The sequence below is a fragment of the Molossus molossus genome, unplaced genomic scaffold (genome assembly GCF_014108415.1).
Source record: "Molossus molossus isolate mMolMol1 unplaced genomic scaffold, mMolMol1.p scaffold_m16_p_1, whole genome shotgun sequence".
NCBI lineage: Eukaryota > Metazoa > Chordata > Mammalia > Chiroptera > Molossidae > Molossus > Molossus molossus.
Genome location: NW_023425344.1, coordinates 102,866,994 through 102,888,484, shown reverse-complemented (window position 1 = coordinate 102,888,484; position 21,491 = coordinate 102,866,994). Strand labels below are relative to the sequence as shown.

General features: G+C 35.1%; 1 protein-coding gene across 1 annotated transcript in view; it reads left to right on the top strand.

Moving 5' to 3' along the window:
* The window catches only part of GPR158 (G protein-coupled receptor 158), a 434,634-nt gene that overhangs the window by 393,073 nt on the left and 20,070 nt on the right, over positions 1-21,491 (top strand). Inside the window, exon 7 of the mRNA XM_036281655.1 lies at positions 17,839-18,077. Within this exon, the coding sequence (XP_036137548.1) occupies positions 17,839-18,077 (239 nt within the window). The remainder of the gene's footprint in view (positions 1-17,838; positions 18,078-21,491) is intronic.

Below are 21,491 nucleotides of genomic sequence, written 5' to 3'. Positions count from 1 at the left end.
TTTAAATGCATCCCCTTCCAACATTTCTGAAAATGTGAACCTTGTACTGTCTACTACATACTATCCATTTCATTTTCTTTATGGGGGGGGGTATTTATTTACTGGGTATGCTTATCTTTTGGAGAAAAAACTGTAAATATCCTTAACTCTCAATATATCAAATAGTACAAAGAATGTTGGGTTGGATTTCAGGATGTCTAGTTTAAAACAGTTCAGCAGCTAACTCTAAGAAATCATACCACTGAAACCTATATAATTTTATTAACCAATGTCACCCCAATTAATTCAATAAAAATGTTAAAGAAAGCATAGGCCTCTATTTCTAAGAAAGGGAAGAATAAAGCAATTTCTAATGTTCTTTCTGATGCCCACTTTATTCTTTCCATATCACAGCACACTTTGCTATTTTGTCCTTCTATTCTTCAAGTGCCTACTGATTTCCATTCCTTACATGAAAGCTCTTTTTTAACCGGTGCTCATTCACAAAACGAAATGAGAAATTGACAGCTTAAAATAGACAATAAGACTTCTAGAAATTCTGAATGACTGGGTGACCTGTTGAGATGTGAAAATGACCTCCCTTCCTGTGAGTCTAGCACTTCGCATCTATTAGGTTTGCTTATTTAATTATGTTCTTAATTTTTACCTAGTTTACTTTCTTTTTGAATCGAGGGTCTTACCATTGTATCCCCGGGTCTTAGTACAATGACTGACACGTGGAAGGTATTTCATACATACTAGTTGGTGAGTGAATGAATAAAAATGTCAGGTGCAGACTTAGAAGCTGCTTCCATCACTTCTCTCCACATATAATACATTCATATTCCCCTACCTCACTGTATGTCCTCAAGTATCTGGAACACTATGGTTTGCAAGAAGCTGTTTGGTGGGATGCAAATGCAGGATTAAATAGCACGGAATCGTGTAATGAGAAAACTCTTCCGTTCAGGTTCTCTTTCCATCTTTCTGATTATTTCCAAGAGAAAAATTAGTGTGGAACTAGTAGGTCTTTATAACACCTGCCAAACAGTTGCTAATCTTCCTTTGCAACATTGAGTAGATCAAATCAGACTGAGAGCTTTCCAATGCAATACTACCTAGGTAAAATTTATTAACTTTGTTGCACTGTATTTATTTTCACAGTTACTTCCTATTTATAGGTTATCCATTTTTCATTGAAAGTAGCACTACAAAGTTTTCTTTCAAAATATTATAAAGTAATAAATAAAAGTTGATTTAAAGTACATATTAGCTGTTGTGCCAATATAGACAGAAATCTTGAGGGATGTAAACTGAGAATTGAAATTTAGGGAACTAGATTATTTCATCATCCTTTTGTTTATTTTAAAGACAGGAAATAAAACCATTTTCTCTCTGACTGTGTTTCTAGAAGTCATTGCTGTGAAGAATTACCCTACTGAAAGCTTAAATTGAGTAGAAACTGTTTCCAATTTAATGAGCTGAATTATTCTTATCCTGCCTGAACCATATGGCTTTATATTATATTCTGTTCTTTTCCGTATTGCTTAAATTTAACTGATTCTGATACTGTTTAAGTCTATTAAGTGAACAATCAGCTTTTCAGAGGAATGTGAGCAACCTGATGGAAGTAACTGGCAGAACCGAACCAGCTTTGTATTTCCCATTCTTAGTACTGCACCTTGAACCGCTCATACACAGTTGACCCTTGAACATTGCTGGGGTTAGGAGCACCGACCCAATGAAGTAAAAAATTCACGTATAATTCTTGCCTCCATGAAAACTTACCCATTGATAGCCTACTGCTGACTGGAGGCCTTACCAATTACATAAAGTCGATTAATACATATTTTGCATATTATATGTACTATGCACTGTATTCTTACAGTAAAACAAACTAGAGAAAGGAAAGTGTTATTAAGAAATTCATAAGGAAGAGAAAAATGCATTCACAGTACTTTTTGAAAAAAATTCAGCTCTAAGTGGACCCACTCTGTACAAAACTGTGTTCAAGGGTGCGTTGTATTCAGGGACTTGTTAAGTGAGTGAATGGGTAGATGGTTATAGTAACCGGGACTGCAAGGAATGTTCTTGTTGGGGTTCTCTCTTAGAGTCAAACAACATATGGCCCTGAAGAATGGACTTTTAAGACCTTGTAGTAACATGATAGGAAGACATAAATCCTAACAAATCTGAATTTGTAGTCCAGTTCTGCCACTATTTATACAACCAAGAATAAATAACTTTAACATCTGAGAATTCATTTTCTTTCACCTCACTTCTAAAGTTGTTGTAAAGACTAAGCATGATTGGGATATATGTAAATATATCAAGTAAGGGTTTTTATTGCAAACCACAGGTACTGACTATGGTTCAATTAAGCAAAAAGTAAATTCATTGAAAAGGTATGGGGAAGTAACGGAATTAAAGGGAAAACCAAAGAACCAAGCTTTAGGGTACTTGACCAAAAGTAGATTGATGGATTGGTGGCCTGAACTAAGAGATAATGTCCCATGAATTTCATAGATTAATTTTCATGGGACCTTCATTTTTTATTTCAAGATTTAAAAAAAAAAAAAGTAAATTCTACCTCTCTAGGCAGAAAATTCTAAGGACATTATCAGCACTGATATATAAAGTGCCTGTTAGCCCAGCTGGTGTGGTTCAGTGGTTGAGAAGTTGCCGGTTCAATTCCCAGTTAGGGCACGTGCCCAGGTTGTGGGCCTGATTCCCAGAGAAGAGCATGCAGAAAGCAGCCAGTCAATGTTCTCTGTCATTGATGTTTCTATTTCCCTCTCCCTCTCCCTTCCTCTCTCTCTCTAACATCAATAAAGAAATAAAATAAAATGCCTGTTAAAGTCCTTTGAGAATAAGGTAGGCAAAAAAGACTTGAGTTTTATTTTATTTCAGCCATTTCACTGAAGGCTTAGTAAAATTATTGAACGTTTCTTTCTTCATCTCCTGGTCTCTCACTGACTGATTGTAGTGGTTACAGAATCCCAGCAGCTCTGAAACCTTGAAGCAAATATGAAAAAGAACAGGACCTCATTCTATTACACAAATAACACCATTTGACATGGGAACTTTAAGGTCTCATTCACTTTTACTAAATCTCCCACTTTTGAGAGTCACACAGCCAAAGACTGATCATACCAATCCAAAAGAAAATTGCAAAAGAGCCCTTTGTGTATTAACAGTGCAATACAGGAGTGTGTAAGTTGGGGGAGTGTTGAGAGTGGTCCTCCCCTTCAGGGAGGGATATTTTATCACTGACATTTAGAATCACCATCACATGGTGATAATGAAAAGCAAGCCAACTTTTATTGTCTTTATTAGTGCCTTAAATTTTTTACACACAGATGGGCCGCTTTGTTACCTCTACTCAGGGCAGACAAATCCCACTGCCCCACCTCACTGACAGGCCATTCACGTAAAGCAATATATTTGAATCTTAAACTGTTAATTCCTCTTTGGAAAAACAGAGAAGGAAGAATGGTATAGGTTTAGGAGCTCAGGGTAGATCATAAGGAAAAATAGAACTGAAGAAGGCAAAAATGAAGAAGGTTAATTTGTAAAAGGGAATTTCATTTGGTGGGCATACATATGACTTTGTGTATGAGTGATGTAGGGCAGACCTAAGCACTGCCTGGCACCTTGCTGGGTGGATGGCTCACAGAATAGTTGCTAAGCTAGATTGGTTGGGTAGTTGTGTGGTGAATGAGTGGGTTGCTTGGATGGTTGATTGGTTGACTAGTTGTCAGTTGGTTTTAAGAAACTTGGAAAGGCAGTGTCACTAGGCTTAGAAAAGCCCACATGTATTTTAAGGACACAAAATAAGGAAATGTTTTAAATGAAAGGGGATGGAGAGAGATTAAGAAACATAATGCTAAAAGAACAGTTTTCTATTTCTTTTAATATGTTTTTTTAAAACAGACTCCCTTTTCCTTTTTCCAAGGCTAATCAAGGGTAAAAAAAACTTTTTCATACTATATTTAAAACAACTATTTAAGCAAGCTGTGGAAAGTCTGCTTCTCACTGTGGACTAGGGATTCTTGTTTTATATTACCCAGTGCTCCATAGCAGCTTTCTCTGCTGTGCTCAGCAGCAGCAAGTAGTCTGCACTTTGTGGGAAGGTGTGTGTGTGTGTGTGTGTGTGTGTGTGTGTGTGTATATATATATATATATACATATACATGTATATATATATACATATATATGTTTGTTTTCTAAAAAATTTTGAAAAGTGACTAGAATATATTTATATTTATTTGTTGAATGTATTTTTTAAAGATACATAAAATATAGTAGATAGCCTAACTTTTTAAAAGAGCAAAAGAAAGAAAAGCAAGTGGGTCACTATATAGAAAAGTTAAACTTGTGATAACCACTGGGTGGCAGGGAATTTGAGATGGAGCCTGGGGCAAATGCTTGAAGGACAGGTGTTAGACTTTGTGTATTAAATACAGGTCATATGCCTTGACAGACCATTGATCAAATTGTTGGTTAGCCCTCATTTATGAAAGCCAAACAAATAATAACCTTTGTTGTTAGGTGGCTAAGCAGGTGTCTATGGGCATACACAGGATCTTCTGAAAGACTTCTTGAATTCATCCCACCACACAGATGAATGGTGTTTAAGGCCTGAAATTATGGCCTACAGGGGTTTTTCTGTTTGATTGTTTTTTGTAGTCCTCACCCGAGAACATTTTTGCATTTATCTTCAGACAGAGCAAGGGGGAGAGAGGGAGGAAGATAGAGAGAGAAACATCAATGTGAGAGTCACGTCAAGTGGTTGCCACCCACACGACCCCAACCGGGGCTGGTGGGGGGAGGGGGTGGAACAAACTGCAACTAAGGTACGTGCCCTTAGTGGGAACCGAACCTGGGACTCTCTGGTCCGCGGGCTGATGCTCTAACCGCTGAGCAAAACCAGCCAGGGTAGCTTAGAGGGTTTTAACATGAAACAATTTTAACACTGGTTCAGCGACCTTAGTAAAATAATACATCAAGAAAGTGGCCTTTGGACATGTAACTGTATACATTGCATTTTGACCAGGAAACGGGAAGACTTTGTCATGTGGATGCTGGTAGTGATATGCTCTTCAGGTATACCCTCTGCTGAACTCACTGTGATTTCTCATCTTTACTGGCTGCCTACATTCAAGTGGAGAATTACTTATCGTGACATTTCTTAAGAATCACATTGCCCCAGAGAAAAGGACCTCATTCTTCATCTTCTGAGAAAGGTCTCTTTCCCTGCCAGCAGGTGTACTATTTTGGACAGTGTTAAAGAAAAATTCATTCTGACACTTCTTGTAGAATTATTAAAGAATTCAGGGTAAAAACTATAATGGGGTTTTTGAGTAGGGGAGAGAGATTGGGCTTAATTTTGAATACAACAGGAAAAAGTGGGGATTTATAGTCAAGGAGCAAGAGGCAGTTGAGTGCATGGAAAATTACTAAGAGGATATATCAGGTGAAAAAGAAAATTTCTGGCTAAACCAATTTGGCAGTCCAGGGTGATTTCACATCAAGGGTGGGAGAGTCTCACTAAACTGACTAATTTATCAAGATTCTTATTAAATTGGGCAGTGCAAAGACACAGAAGTAAAAGTCTGGGCCCAGTTGAGGAGAGGGCTCAGAGGAGCCTGACTAAAGTTTGACCAAGGAAAGAATCTCTGTCAGTACGAAGCTGAGTAAGTTCCAAAGCCAAAGAATGGTACTTAACTTCAGAGGTAAATTAGAAAACATCTGAACAAGACCTTATATACCCATGCCTTGCATATAACCAGGAAATGACTAGATACCCTAGAGAAAAATGACGTGCTTAAGGTAAAATCGTAGAGCATACAGGTTTCACATTCATGTTTCAGAACTATCTATCTTTAATATTGGAATTTTAAGAAATTTTTTAAAATTAGATTTATAAATAACTTTACTTTCTCTCTCTCTCCCTCTTTTTTTTTATAACTCACTGAATATCAGTGAGTGAGAATGAAATTTAAACAATTTCTCTAGAGGTATTTTACCACTTGAATTTTTTTTTAATGAAACAGAAAAGATCCAAAGTCATTTGACTCTTAGCAATAAATGATTAGCTAGAGGTTTGTACACATATAGAACCTTTAACATCAATGAGTGCCTTTTAGAAAAAATTATAGATAAAAGCATTTTGTTGTTGTTGTTTTGTTTTGTTTTGTTTTATTCTCACCCGAGGACACTTTTTGCATTCATCTTCAGATTGAGGGAGAGGGAGAGAGGGAGGAAGAGAATATAATCTTTCTTGGTAAACGTTTCATAGGCACTTGGAAGAACGTGTCCTCTGCTGTTTGGGGGCTGTTCAGTAGTGATACCTCGGTTCTCGAACGCCTCGGTTTTCGACCAAATGGAGATTCGAGAAACTTTTGTCTCGGAATCCGAACAAATATTTGGAACTCAAACTTCCGAGATGAGCCGAGTTGAGCCGAATGGCGTTCATTCGGCCCAGCGCGCCTTGCTTGCGTCATCAGTGTGAGTGCAGAGAGAGAGTCACGCTTTGTGGAGTCCGCTTTCCTATTGGTTTCATTGCTTCGGTTCTCGAACAATTCGGTTCTCGACCGTCCTCCTGGAACGAATTATGTTCGAGAACCGAGGTATCACTGTATTGTTGTTGAAGTCTTTATGTCCTTACTAATTACTTGTTCTATTAATATCAAGAGAGTGGTTAGAAATTTTCTTATTTGCCTATTTTTCTTCTCAGTTTTTTTAGTTTTTGCTTCACATATCTTGAAGTTCTATTCTTAGATGCCTAAACATTTAGAGCTATGTCCTCTTCATGGATTGACTCTTTTATCATTATGAAATGACATTCATTATTCCTGGTACTATTCTTTGCTCTGAAATCTACTTTGTCTAGTATTAATATGGCAATTCCAGGTTTCTTTTGATTAGAGTTAGCATAGTATATCTTTTTTCTTTGTTTCCATCATTTTATTTTTAACTCATTTTTGTCTTATATTTAAAGGGTATTTATTAGAAAGAAAAACATATAGTTGGGTCCTGCTTTTTAAATCTAATCTGACAATCTCTACCCTTTAATTTGTGTATTTAGACTACTTTCTTTTAGATATAACTATTGGTAATCTTGTGGCATTCCTTCTAACATGCCAGTGGCTCATCTGGCCTCTGGTTATCCTCGTGTTCATTACCCAGAATGTATGTCTCCAGTCCAAAAGACAGGAGTTGTGTGAACAAGAAATCCTAATACACAACTATTCCAGCTATTCCTAGCTATCCCTAGCTATTCCTAGATAGCTATTCTTGAAACTGACTCAGAAGAAATAGAAAATTTCAATAGGCTTGAAGCAAGTAAAGACATTTAATTAGTAATCAACACCCCCACACACACACCCTCCACCTCCCACACACAAAGCTGTAGTACTTGGTGGCTTCACTGATTAATTATACCAAAGATTTAAAGAATTAATACCAATTCTTTATAAACCTTCCTGAAAAAATAGATAAGGCAACACTTCTCTGTGCATTCTAAGAGGCCAGCGTTACCCTGATACCAAATCCATACAAATAATATCACAAGAAAACAATACTACAGATCAATATCTTATGAATATAGATACAAAAAGTCCAACACAATACTAGCAAACACAATCCAGAAACCTATAAAAAGGATTATACATCACAATCAGGTGGGATTTAGCCCAGGAATGTAAGTGGTTCCACATGCAAAAACCAATTCATGTATTACTGTGTATTAATATACTAAAGAACGAAAACCACATGATCATCTCAACAAATGCAGAAAAAGCACTTGACAAAATTCAACACACTCTTCATGATAAAAACACTCAACACACTAGGAATGGAAGGGAACTGTCTTATCCAGATAAAAATGATCTATGTAAACCCACGACTGACATCATGCTTAATAATGAAAGACTGAAGTTTATCCCCCTATGTTTAAGAACAAAACAAGAATTTTGGCTTATTTCAGCTTCTATTTAATGTTGTCCAGAAAGTAAGTCTCAAAAAGAAATTAAAGATATCCAAGTCGAAGGAAAAGGTAAAACTAGTTGCAGTTGACATGATCTTCTATAAAGAAAATTTTAAGGAATCCACCAAAAAACTGTTAGAACTAGTAAACAAGGTAAGCAACGTTGGCATATACAAGATTAATATACAAAATTCAGTTGTACTTCTATACATTAGCTACAAACAAATAGAAACTGAAATTAAAAGGCCACCATGTCTAATGGCTACCATATAGAGTTAATATAAATAAAAAAGGCTAAAGCTGTGAGCAGATAATTCAAAGGAGAAGAAAGACAATTGGCAAAAAACAAACAAAAAAAACAACCTACATTTTTTTAAATGTTGACTACAACTGGTAATTAAAGCAGAGCACAAAGATGCACTGTGGCTCGATTTTGGATTAATTCAAATATAAAATTTCTTTATTAAAAACCATAATTGTCAATACTATGCAATTTCCAGTTGGGGGAGACAGGCTCATGCTCTGCTTAAAAGATTATAATGGGTATAATCCACTGGAAATATTTGGTGATATATATATATATATATATATATATATATATATACACACACACACACACACACACACACATATCAAGAACATTTTTAGAACTGAATTATCTTATTTTTACAAATCTAAAGAAAAATTTTGGTATGCACAAAGATCTATCTGCAAGAATATTTATACTTAAAATATTGATAAATAGGTAGAGCAAACATATACTCATAATGTATGTAGTATCCACTATAGTTGTCAGCAAGAAGGTACAGTATCCAGGCAGGCGGCCTGGTAGGTGACCTGAAAATGGAAGGTTGGAGATGATGTTAGTGGATGTGGACCATTTTAGAATGTGGTAGAGAGAAAAACGCAAAAAAGAATACAACTGGCCCTTGTACAGCTGGCCCTTGTTTAGTCATAAGCAAAGAATGTTATGAAGTTCTGTCCCCCTTTTTACCTTGTTATTGTCACAAGTCTATTTTTAAACATTATGTTCTCATTAACATAGATTTATACTTCTTGCTTTATATAGTTGTCTTTTAAATCATATAGGAAAAACCCAAGGTACATTAATACTGACTTTTATACCTACTTTAGTTACCTTTACCAATGTTCTTCCTTTTTATATATATATATATATATTAAAGTTACTATTTAGTGTCCTTTTGTTTTAGCATTTTTTGTAGGGCATGTCTACTACTGCCAAACTATCTCAGTTTTGTTTATCTGGGATTGTTTTAATTTCCCCTTCATTTTTAAAATAGAATTTTGACAGATACAGAATTCTTTATTGATAGTTCTTTTTATTCTTTCAGTGTTTTAAATATGTCATCCCGCTGCCCTCTTGCTTCCATGGTTTCTGATGATAGATTTAAAAAAAAACTTAAGAAATGTTTATTTCTGAAAATTTTTATTTTGTTCTCACTATTACTGACAATGTCTTGTATCTGACAGGTGACTTTTAACTGGCTGATTTTAAGATTTTCTGTTTGTCTTTAGCTCTCAATGGTTTGATCATAATGTGTCTTACTGTGAATCTCTTCGAGTTTATCCTACTTTGAGTTACTTGAACTACTTGAATGTGGAAATTCATGTATGTCATCAAATTTTGGATGTTTCAGCTATTTTTACTTCAAATATTTTTCTGGGTTATTTGTCTCCTATCTTTCTGGAACCCCCATTATGTGTATCTTAATATTTTTGGTAATTTATCACACAGGTCTCTTAGGCTTTGTTCATTTTTCTTCATTTTATTTTCTTTTTTGGTTCTCATCTTGGAAAACCTAAATTGACCTATCTTAAATACACTGATTCTTTCTTCTGCCTGGTCAAATCTGCTGTTGAATCTCTTAATGAAGTGTTTTTTTTTCACTCATCACACTTTTCAATTCCAGAATTTCTATTTTTTAAATTGATTTCTATTTATTTATTTATCAATAACCTCTATTTGATAAAACATCATTCTCCTGATTTACTCTAGTTCTTTGTGCATGGCTTTCTTTAGCTCTTTGAGTAGATTTAAGAGAGTTGATTTAAAATATTTTTTCTAGTAAGTATAATGCCTGGGTTTCCTCAGGCACAGTTCCTATGAATTTCTCCTTTTCATGTGTGTGAGCCATACACTTTTTTTGCATGTCTCGATTTTTAAAATGGGACATTTTGAATATTATAATGTAGTAAATCTGGAATTAGATTCTCCTCCCTGGGAGTTGTTGTTTGTTGTAGTTGCTGTTGTTTGGTGACTTTTCTGAACTAATTCTGTAGTATCTGTATTGTTTGTTATATATAGTCACTGAAGTTCTGTTGGCTTAGTGCTTAGCTAGTGATTCAACAGACTTCCTTAAAGCCTGGAAAAAAATAACTTATAATTTTCTTTCTTTGTACATGGAGTGTGTGTGTGTGTGTGTGTGTGTGTGTGTATGTGTTAGGATATGCCTTTAACATTTAGCCAAGTACTTTACAACTTTGCCTTATACTTTACTTCCTGCTTGGGCAGAGCCTCAGGTCAGCAAGAGGTGAGCGCTTAGGGCCTTCTCAGGTCTTTTTTGAGCATTTTTCAACCTTCTATTTATCCAAGAATATATGGGAGTTTTTCAAAGTCCTTGTTCCCCAGTGTATCTTATTCCTCAGCCTTTTCTCCTATTTTTTAGTCTATTGTTTGCCCCAACCATTATCTCTTGCCCCAGGTAACTCACTAATCCATTTGCCTTTAAATGTTTTAGGAAAATGACCCCCACGTAGCTACCTCAGCACTGGGAGACTATCCAGTTGGGTAAAATAAAGGTAGGCCCTTTGAACTAGTCCTGTAGGGAGCCATAAGAGTGGTCAAAAGGAAAAAAGACAATTCTTTGAGAGTAAGATTCATTATGTTTTCTAGTACTAGATACCTGTACCAAGACAATGGGATGTTGTCTTTAAAGCCACCACTGAGCTGGGGAGGGGGTGACAAGACCAGGGTATGTTAAAATGCCACACATCTCTGTTACTTATATTCAGCTGTTTTTCCTTGGTTAAGTATCTTGCTGAGTTAAGCATAAAATTTATAGGCTTTTAGTTTCCAGGGTTCCAAAAAAGTTGATTCTAATAGTTATTGCCAGTTTGTTCATTGCTTTCATGGATGAATGGATTTTGGGAGGTTCCTATTCCAACAATTTTGCTGACACTACTCCCCAGGAACTAGCTGATAGAAGAGTTCTATTTTGGTAAGATATAACTGAACAAAGCACTCAAGTGAGATAAAAGATAAGAGTTTTGTAGTGGTTCTGCTATTCACTGACTGTGTGACTTTGGACAAATGACTCCCCTCACTGGGACTCACATTTCTCTTCTGTACAGTAATGGACTCAGAATAGATAATCCCCAGAGTTTCTTCTAACTCTAACCATAGAATGTTTGGCAACCGTCTTGCAATCCTTCCTTCCTTCTTTCTTTTTTTATCTCTCTTCTTTATTCCGTCTACCTACAATCAAAGAAAAGAAAGAAATATCAATGTGAAACATGAGATCTCAAGCAGGTAAATAAAACTGACAAAAATACCTATATTGGGGAAACTGAGTTGTGAGTTTTCTTTCTTATAATAGCAATAACTTGAGATACTATAATTAATATTGCTTTTTAAACTTACTGTGTCATTGACATGTTTTCATGTCAGTGCATAATGTACATCATTCTTTTAGAAGTTATATAACTATTTGGTTTGATATATGTATTACAATTTAAATTAGTCCTCCCCCAAAATATACTACACTCCCAATAATCTTGCTAAACTTCATGTCTGAAAAATGTCAAAATCTTTTTCTGTCTAGGTGATGACAATCATTTTTGATATACATCTAATCCATCCAGTGACCAAGAAATAGCTTGAGTTTACTTCTGAAAATAAAATTTTGAGAAATTGATGAAAAGCTTGAGGATTTGTGACCTCTGAAAACAAACGGACAGAGAGTGACTCCAGCTTTTAGTCCACTCCCAGGGCTCTTTGCTGGAGAATTGAGTTTCATCACAAGCATTTATCCTCTGGAATTTCTGGGAAGGCAGTAAAACGAATAGAAACTTGACTCTACTAGAGAACTTTACAACTTTAGAATTATTCCAATTAAATTAATAGAAGACTGGGTGGTTTTAGGATATGTATGTGCATTTCTTTTTAGTAAACAAAAGAAATACGGTATCACAACAAATGCAAATATTCTAAAACTCGAATCTTTCTATTACTAGAGACTTTAAATTTTGGTGTCAGCATAATAAAAACTCACAAATGTATTTGATAGGCTAGAGCAGCAGCCCATTGGAAAGGCACCAGCACCAATTGCAGGCCTGTTGGGAAAAACTGTTTAGAGTAGCAGTTCTCAAACTATAGCCTCCATCAGAATTTACCTAACAGGTTTGTTAAAATACAGATTTCTGGGCCCTACTTCCCCATAGTTTCTGACTTGGTGGGTTTGGATGGGACTCAAGAATTTGCATTTCTAACAAGTTTCTGGGTAATGTTGATACTACAGGTTTGGGAACCACGGGCGTAGAGCAAGGAACATCTAAACTGAGCCATGAAGTAATGGGTAGGAATTAGCTAAATCGGGTGTTATATGTGAGGGGAAGGGTAGTGAGGAAAGCTAAGGGCACAGGTTCAGATAAAGGACACCTGCATATCAGCCAGGGGGACCAATACGACCTTGGGAAGAGGAGAGTGGTTAGAGATGAGGCTGCTGAGAAAAGGGGGAACCAATTTTTAAGAGCTTTCTACCATATCAAGGAGCTTGGATTTGGTGAAGAGCCACTGAAGTACTGTAAACAGGAACAACATAATCAGAAGCACAATTTAGAAACATCATTATGGCTTCACTGTTGCATATGGATTACAGGTGGGCGAGATCAATATGGAGACTGATTACTCGGGAAGCTACTACAGGAGCAGATTGATGGCTAGGATCTGTGGCAGTGGCAGGGAAATGGACCAAAATAAAAGGATTTGAAATATGTTTAAAAGGTAGAAATTAAATGCTTCATCTTTCTTTCAATATCTGGGATATGGATGAGGAAGAACTATCAAAGTTCATTTGGGGACCCGTTGATTTCCAGTGGGTCACTGAGTATTCAGATCGTGAGCTCAGGAGAGAGATCTAACCTGAAGGCACTCACCATCATGTAGAGAACTGAAACAGGAGTAGAAGAGATCTCCTGGATACAACGTGTAGAGCAAGAATAGAAGAGGGCTGTTAGGGAGATCACTGAGGAACACTGCCATATAAGGGGAAGACCGAGGGAGAGGAATCTGCAATAGAGACTAAAACTATGAAAAATAGTAGAAAATCTATATAAGAAGTTTATTGATTGTATTTTTTATACAGCTACATTTCAGATAAATGCATGCTTAAAGAAAGTGAAATAGAGGCAGACAATATAGTGACACCAGTTCCTGGGTTGCCCTTTTTGTCATCATTTAAACATGATTTCTATGAACTTATCTACTACTAATAATGAGATTTGAATGTATACTTTAAATATGTCTTTTTATATTAAGTTCTGAGAATTTCTTGCAATCTTCTTGTATGTTACTGCTAGCCTTCAGAAATAGTGCAACTTTCTGAACAGATAGTAGCCTAAAAATCTGTGAAAAATAGTAGAAAAAGTAATCTATATAAAAAGTTTATTGATTGTATTTATTATACAGCTATATTTCAAATAAATGCATGCTTAAAGATTTTAGTTTTAGAACTTGATTTCTAGGGAGTGAGCCCATATAAACTAACAAGAGTCATTTTTTAAAGATATAGCAAAATTTTCTCATTTTATTTTAAGGCTATGCTAGAGAAATTTATCTTATTCCATTTTATAAAAAACTAAAATCCTGAAATATTTAGATCAAAGTGCAGAGTTGTGTTGTTGTATGTCCTCTAACTTGAAAGCCAGTAAAATCAATATAATGGGAGACTCATGAGGAATTGTGTTTTGGTTTTACTGTCTGGAAATGAGTTTATGGGATCTATGACAATCTTGAATTCTCAGACTTTACAATAAATATCTAAAGAGTCATAAAAAATTTTGATAATATAGAAGTGGAATTTCTTGTTTAAAAGATACCAAACTGGGCCTTGGCCGGGTTTGCTCAGTGGTTAGAGTGTCAGCCTGTTGACTAAAGAAATTTCAGTTCCTACTAAGGGCGTGTACCTCGGTCGCAGTTTGTCCCCGGCCCCAGTTGGGGTCCTGTGAGTGGCAACCACTTGATGTGTCTCTCTCACATCTATGTTTCTCTCTCTCTGTCTTCCTTCCTCTCCCTCCTGCTCTATCTGAAATAAATAAAATAAAAAATGTTTAAAAAATAAATAAAATATACTGAATTGGGATCACATAGATTTCCTCTACAAAAGACCAACTTATCTGGTTAAGAAATACTTTAAATTATTTTAAAGAAATATTTTAGAATCATTTTTAAAATCCACAGTTAGCTGTCTTTCAGGTTTAGAGTTTTATGTACTGTAGACAGTGAAAATCTTCAACATCTTGGCCACTGAAAAAATATTCTTCTCTGAAGCAGTGGTTCTTAAACTGCTGAAATCCCCTTGCAGGAACTTGACAAATTCCCAGGAGTTCCTGTGGGTTGAGGAAAACTAGTTTTCTTGCCAAAAGGTTCCAAACACTATCCCTCAATTATAACTTAAAATTCCCTGCTTTTTACTTTGTTATATGATTTTTCTTCAACTAGAATATCTCCTTTTGTTTTCTCTACTTTCCTCCACTTTTATCTATTGATATCCATCAAGGCCTAGATAAATACCATCTACTCTGTTAGTTTACTAGACTTACTAGCTACATACAGCATACCATATATGCTGTTTTATATGGTAGATATTTGTACACTTATTTCTATTTAAATTGTAAGCTTTTAGAAGAACCATAATTTGTGCTTCCCATGTTGCCTAGCATGATACCTAGTATATGGTTGTTACTCTATGAATGTTGTTCATTATAATTATACTTTACATGTTCAGACTGAGTCAAGCAAGAATGTAAAACAATTCTTTTTATGCCCTAGCCAAAATATTGAAGACCAAAAAAAAGAAAAAAAAAATGGGTGAGATTCCCTCTTTTGAGATCCTAGTCACTCAACATTTAGAATTCATCTAGGTACAACCAAAAACAATTATGTATGCATAGTGGCTGCAAGTTTCTTCTATATAAAATAATATTGGCACTGCAAAATATTGATTTTCCAAAAAATTTCTCTCATTTCTAAGATAGAATTCTGTGAATTGTTTCATTTTCTGATAATAGAAGCCTTTTTATGGCATTAGTAACGGGTCAAATAATTGTTAACATTTAAAGCAGAAAGATATTTTTAAAATGTATAGAAACTCTAATTGAAAACACACTATCATTCACCAATATATTTTTTTAAATAAGGCCTCTTAGACCCAGAGACATAGAAATGAGTATGGTTCAAACTGACATACCTCAGAGGAGGAGGGTGGGGGAGAGGGATGAGATAAACCAAAGAATTTATATTCATTTATGCATAACCAATGGACATAGACAACAATGCTGGGGACAGGGGTGGGTGGGTGGGTAGGATAGGGAGGAGGGTGTCTAGGGAAATAAAATGGAGAAACATCTGTAACAAAAATAAATTAATAAAAATTGCAAAAGAAAATAAAATAAGGCCTCTTCTTTGACCATAGTCTGATGTGTGGGACTTCTAGTATAAACCACCACAGTACATTCTTTACTGTTCACAATGTTGGTTCTTTAAATAATAGTGAGACTCTAAAGAGTTTTTTGAAGTAATTTGAAGTGTAGCCTTTTTCTAGTTTTTGTTTATTGACCACCCCGATATATTAAAAGATATTAAAACAGCTCATTTTAGCAACTCATCTTTATGAACTCTTATCAAAGTAATCAAGATTTTATACAAATAAGTCTCCTTTTGTCTCATAGTCTTGTAAAATTATTTTATTTATGATTTAAATAAGGTGGTAACAATGGACATAGTTTGGGGATAAACACACTGATTCTTAGGAAGTAGAAATTGCACTGGTTGAAGCAGAGGTGTTTGAGGCACAGTAGAGAGAGAGGTAGCACTTTTAGACCTGGGCGCTAGCCCGACAGTGCTCACTGTCTACACAGGGAATGGAGAATAACTGTTAATCTAGAGAGCCACTGAAATGGAGAGTGAAGAGATCATCTGTTGTACTCTTATTTGATGCTAATATCTTTCTGATGCCATTCCACAGAAAAATTGAGGGTGTGTTTCATTTAGGATTAAATAACTTCACCCTGTCTGTTGGCTGAAGGAAAATGGAGTTAGAGATACGGGGGTTGGGAGGAGAGAATAAATAAGAATCTGCTAGAAAATAACTTTCTTTACTGGATGTATTGTATTAGTTCAGAGAGAGCTACCAAGGTCGAGAGAGAGAGAGAGAGAGAGAGAGAGAGCGCATAATACATCTAGACTATTTAAGGTGCATTTGTTTCAGTTCTAGATTTATAATGATTTTTATAGAGAATTCATATGAATACTTCACAAAAAATGTTGAAAGAATGAGATGGAATAGGGAATAGAAACATTGGGGAAATGAATTTATTTTTGCATTAAGGAAATTTATTACAGATACCCTCATACTATTATAAATCACTCATGATAATTAAGTAACAATTTTGCAATGCAAAATATTAGAATGAGGGTGGGAGTTAAAATCAGCTAAGGATAGACCTAGAGATTATTATGCTATGCAAAATAAGCTAGTCAGAGAAAGACAAATATCACATGATCTCACTTATATGTGAAATTTAATGAACAAAAAAAAACTGACCAACAAAATAGGACCATAGATATGGAAGCATGGAACAGACAGACAGATCTCAGAGGGAAGGTGGGAAGGAGGGGACAGGAAGAGATTAATCAAAGAATGTATATGCATATATGCATAACCCATGGACACAGATGATAGACAGGTGAAGGCCTGGGGGTGGGGAGATGGGTGGGGAGGGCAAAAGGGGGGAAATGGGGGATATCTGTAATACTCTCAACAATAAAATAAACTTTAAAATTAAAACTAAATAAAATCAGCTAAGAATATTCTAGAGGTGAAATTAAAGAAAGGTTATAGTAACTTAGATTTCATCTTCACACAATATTTAGAGATGGAACAGTTCTTAGATATTATCTAATTCTCAATCCTGGCTATTTGAGTCATATATACAAGAAAACAACCCAGATTCCAAAAATCACTACATTTCTTATAGGCTATCCCAATTCCCTTCATAATGCAGTGATCTTATTGAGTAGCTCTAGTATGTAAATGCCCCATCATTGTTCTCATACTTAATTTATTTTTATTTTTGATAAGGTAATCAAGTGGCTATAGAGGGGCATCATATAAAATCATTTTCAGAAAATACATTTTATAATGTCTTACAGTAAAAATACAACTGGTTCAAGAAAGTTTTTGACTTAGTATATTATAAAAGCCAACTACTCACTTTCAGGACTATTTTTTGATCCCTCAGAAACCCTGTTTGGGCAACATTGCCTTTCTACAGATCTTTCTACAGTCCTGAGAATTTTTCTTAAAATATTAAGACATACGCAAAAGAATTCCATTCTATCCAAATCTATTTAATCACTCACCCCTAATGTAGGATATTTGTTCTGCTATTGGAAGGTAAAGTAGAATGAAACTAAGTGAAAATAAAAGCAATACTGTTTCTGGTTTTCTTTGTGTTAAAACTCTGCATAAGTAGATTTTGGTGGTTGAAACTTCACCTAGAAAAATAATATTTTAGAATTTTACTGATTTTTAGTTGTCCCTTAACATTTTGATGTCTTGCTTTTCCAGGGTTTTGAAAGTGTTTCTTTCACGAACAGCCCAACGGATCCCATATATGACTGGGGGACGGGTTATGAGAATGCTGGCGGTGATACTTCTGGTAGTATTTTGGTTTCTTATTGGCTGGACTTCATCTGTTTGCCAGAAATTGGAGAGGCAGATTTCACTTATTGGCCAAGGGCAAACATCTGATCACCTCATCTTCAACATGTGCCTCATTGAGCGCTGGGATTACATGACAGCAATTGGTATGTGGTCACTTGTTTTGTGTGATTGTCTCGTCCTTTTCCCAGTAGCATTAAATAGACTTCTTTAGAAACCTTGTCAAACCCTTTCACAAAACCTAAAGGAATTTTACCTAATATGGTTTTGGTAAAACAATATTGTAAAAAGAATAATATTTATATATAGAATGAAAATTTTTTTCTAAAAGTTTTCATTCATTTTCAAAAGTATGTAGCTTTGTTGTGAAAATGCAGTCAAGTAAATCAGGAAGGAGATAGGCAGTTAATAAAGGCAACTTCTTTGCTTAGAAAGACTTTCTGCTTTCCATCTCATCAATGTGTTCCCACTTGATTAACAGTAGCTATTCTCCTGAGTTATTTCTTTGGTTAGGAGAAAAAAAGAAACATACTGGTATTTTTTATATAGTTTTGGTCCTATGATATATCAAAGTTGGTATCGAGGGCATGCTTTGTGTAGGAATTTTTCTCTGCAAAATCTCTAATTAATCTGTCTTTCCTCTGAAGATAATTTATTGGGAATTATCTGGAGGTCCAGTATTACAGAAAAACAAAGCCAAGTGTACTTAACAGTAGGAAGAGTTATGTGACTGAGAAACTGAAGGACTTAGAAGAACCACATATGGCTTGGACCAAAAATATAGATTACTTTTCTGACACCTTAGTTTTTTTTTTAAATAAAGAAAAAAAAATCCATAGAAATTTTTGTATTAATATGAGCCTGTTTTAAGCTAAGCCAAAGGTTCAAATAAAAGAATGAAAACAAACTTTTATCATTTTGTTGTTATGATTTCCCTCAGTAAATCATGGAACAAATCTTAATTTTATTTGGTATATATGAAAAATAAACACATGAGTTTAATTCCTATTTTCTATCTTTCCCATATTTGACAATTTTTGGCTGAATATTTATATTTAGTGTTTTGCCAGAAGCTAATAAAATATGTATTCACTTTACAATTTAACCAGAATAATGTTTTTCTGGGCAAGGTATTTTAGGATCTTGTAGGCCTAATATCTATAAGAAGAAAGCAATATAGGGAATGGTTATAATGATAATATATAAAGCCAATCATCATTATTTTGATCAATATCAAAGAAGATATCAGTAGATCCATATCAGTAGATTCATATCAGTAGATATCAATATCTACAGTAAAAGATAAAGCGTAGAACTAAGGTAAGAAGCAGTTCTGATTCTGACTTTAGTCTGGATATTCAAATTAAACAAATTGTATAGATATAAATTTTCTACTCAATAGAAAACTCTAACATCATTTTACATTCTTTAATCCAAGTTAGCCAAACTAAGAAAAATCATTTTCCTGTATTACTATGAAGACAAGCCTACTATATTTATTTTCTGTTTTACGAAGAATATAATAATTAAAATACGTGATGAGGAATCCTTGGGTAGTGAATAAACAAATGGAAAGCATGGCTGTTTACCTAGCAAGTTTTGCATTTTGTACACACTGGTGTATATGCAAGGCTTTTTAAAAAAATTATTTTGTACTCTGTAGAAAGTTATATTTATGATTTCTATGTGAACATAAATAGAAATATATAACTTACAGTAAGGTAAAATTCATTCTATATTAAATTTCTTGATATATGTGAGAATTTTCTTCAATAAACAAGATCCACTGAGTACCTATAATGTCTTTAGTAAAGCGTTGAACACTTTGTGGGAAATGTAAAATGCATAAAGACCTTATATCTCATCAATTAGCTTACTATTGGTTTATATAGATAAATGAGAATTTTTAAAGATGACTAAAAAAACAAAATTAGGTGGTAAAAACTCTTGGTACAAGGCATTTCAATTAAGGAAAATAACAGTTTGGACCAGAACTCAGGAATCTTCATAAAAGAGAAGTTCTTTGACCCATGGTTGATATTTAGATTATTGTAAGGAGGTGTAGAGAACATTCCCTTTGATAAGAATAGTGGTAGAGGTGGGTGAGAATTGTATGAAACCTGAAGAAAACTCCTAACTAGAAAAAAGGATTATGTTGGGTAATGATGAATGGTTAAGATTGTTGTGAGTCTTGGAAAATTTGTTATAGGAATTCAGAGAACCAGGAAAATGAGGTGATGAATCAGGAAATTCTATCTAGATCGCTTTTAGAAGATTTTTTTAAGTGAAATGTACCAAATTTAGGGATTTTGGAGTTGGAAACATTAGAATGGAGGAAGACTTAGAGCAATGGTTCTCAAAGTGTAGTCTCAGAACCAGCTGCAGTAGCAGTAGCATCGCCTGGGAATTTGCTAAAAATGCAATTCTAGGGTCAGTCCAGTAGTGGCTCCAGGTGATTCTAATGTTACTCTAAACTTTAGAACTACTGCTCAGAAGAAGTAATCAGATGAACATAATGGCCACTTATTTCAGCTGTACTCTCTGCATTTCACAATACATTTTCTTTTTCACTGATCAACCACTAGGACAGTTTTCAGAATGATTATTTCAAGTCTTGTCTTGTGTCCTGTTTTCATATCTCTGAACTACCGATGTGTCTCTTTTCTCTTAGAGGATTCCTCCTTGAAAAATTAAGTAGGAGCCATCAGATAGGAGTGTCTCCAGTTCTTGCCTACATATCTATAAATCTTCCTGTATTCCTACCCAAGCTTATATTTTCTTTCTCGTATTATCTAAGCTAGCTCTTGTGCCATACTCATCCAACACTGCCCCCCCCCCCCATTTCCAGTGACCTCTCTCATTTTACATGACTCTTCTGTCATCTGAAACTCCTCTACCTCCCAAATCACTCATTGAAGATTCCATCTGATCACAACTTTCTCTCCTATTACTCCCTCTACAACAGCTTTTTAGTGTCATGGGCTATTTTTATTGTACTTTACTCCCACTAAATTCTGCCTTCCTCCAGAGAGAAGGCTTACCAAGTAGCAACTTTTTCCATTAGCCAGGAGAAAAATATTTAAAAAGTAGGCATTTTTTAATATTTATGGATCATGCCAGAGAAAGGGGACATAGAGAGCAAGGAAGACCCTGAGCTCACTTTCCTGGGGACCCGGAGGTAGGTAGTACAAGAGAAGATAAAGATCCATACCTTGAGAGGGGCACTGGGGATGCAGGTCCATGGACAATAATGAGGTCTCTGTTAAGGGAAGGAGGTAGAGAGATGCTAAGAGAAGAGAGATTGACCATAATGGGAAGATTTGGTCCTGGCTTTAGGAGTAAGATGGAAGTAGCAAGAATTGAGAGACAGGAATTAAACTAATACCCCCAAAGGTGTTAAATGATAACATTTGGGTCTCTTAAAAAATAAAAGACTGTAATAGGGTACAGAGACCAAGAGGTAAGAAGAATTTAATTGTTGGGGTGGTGTTTTTGTTATCTTCCAGTCACTGTGTTTGTCCTATAAACCTTAGTTTCAATAATATTCTTTTCCTGCAGTG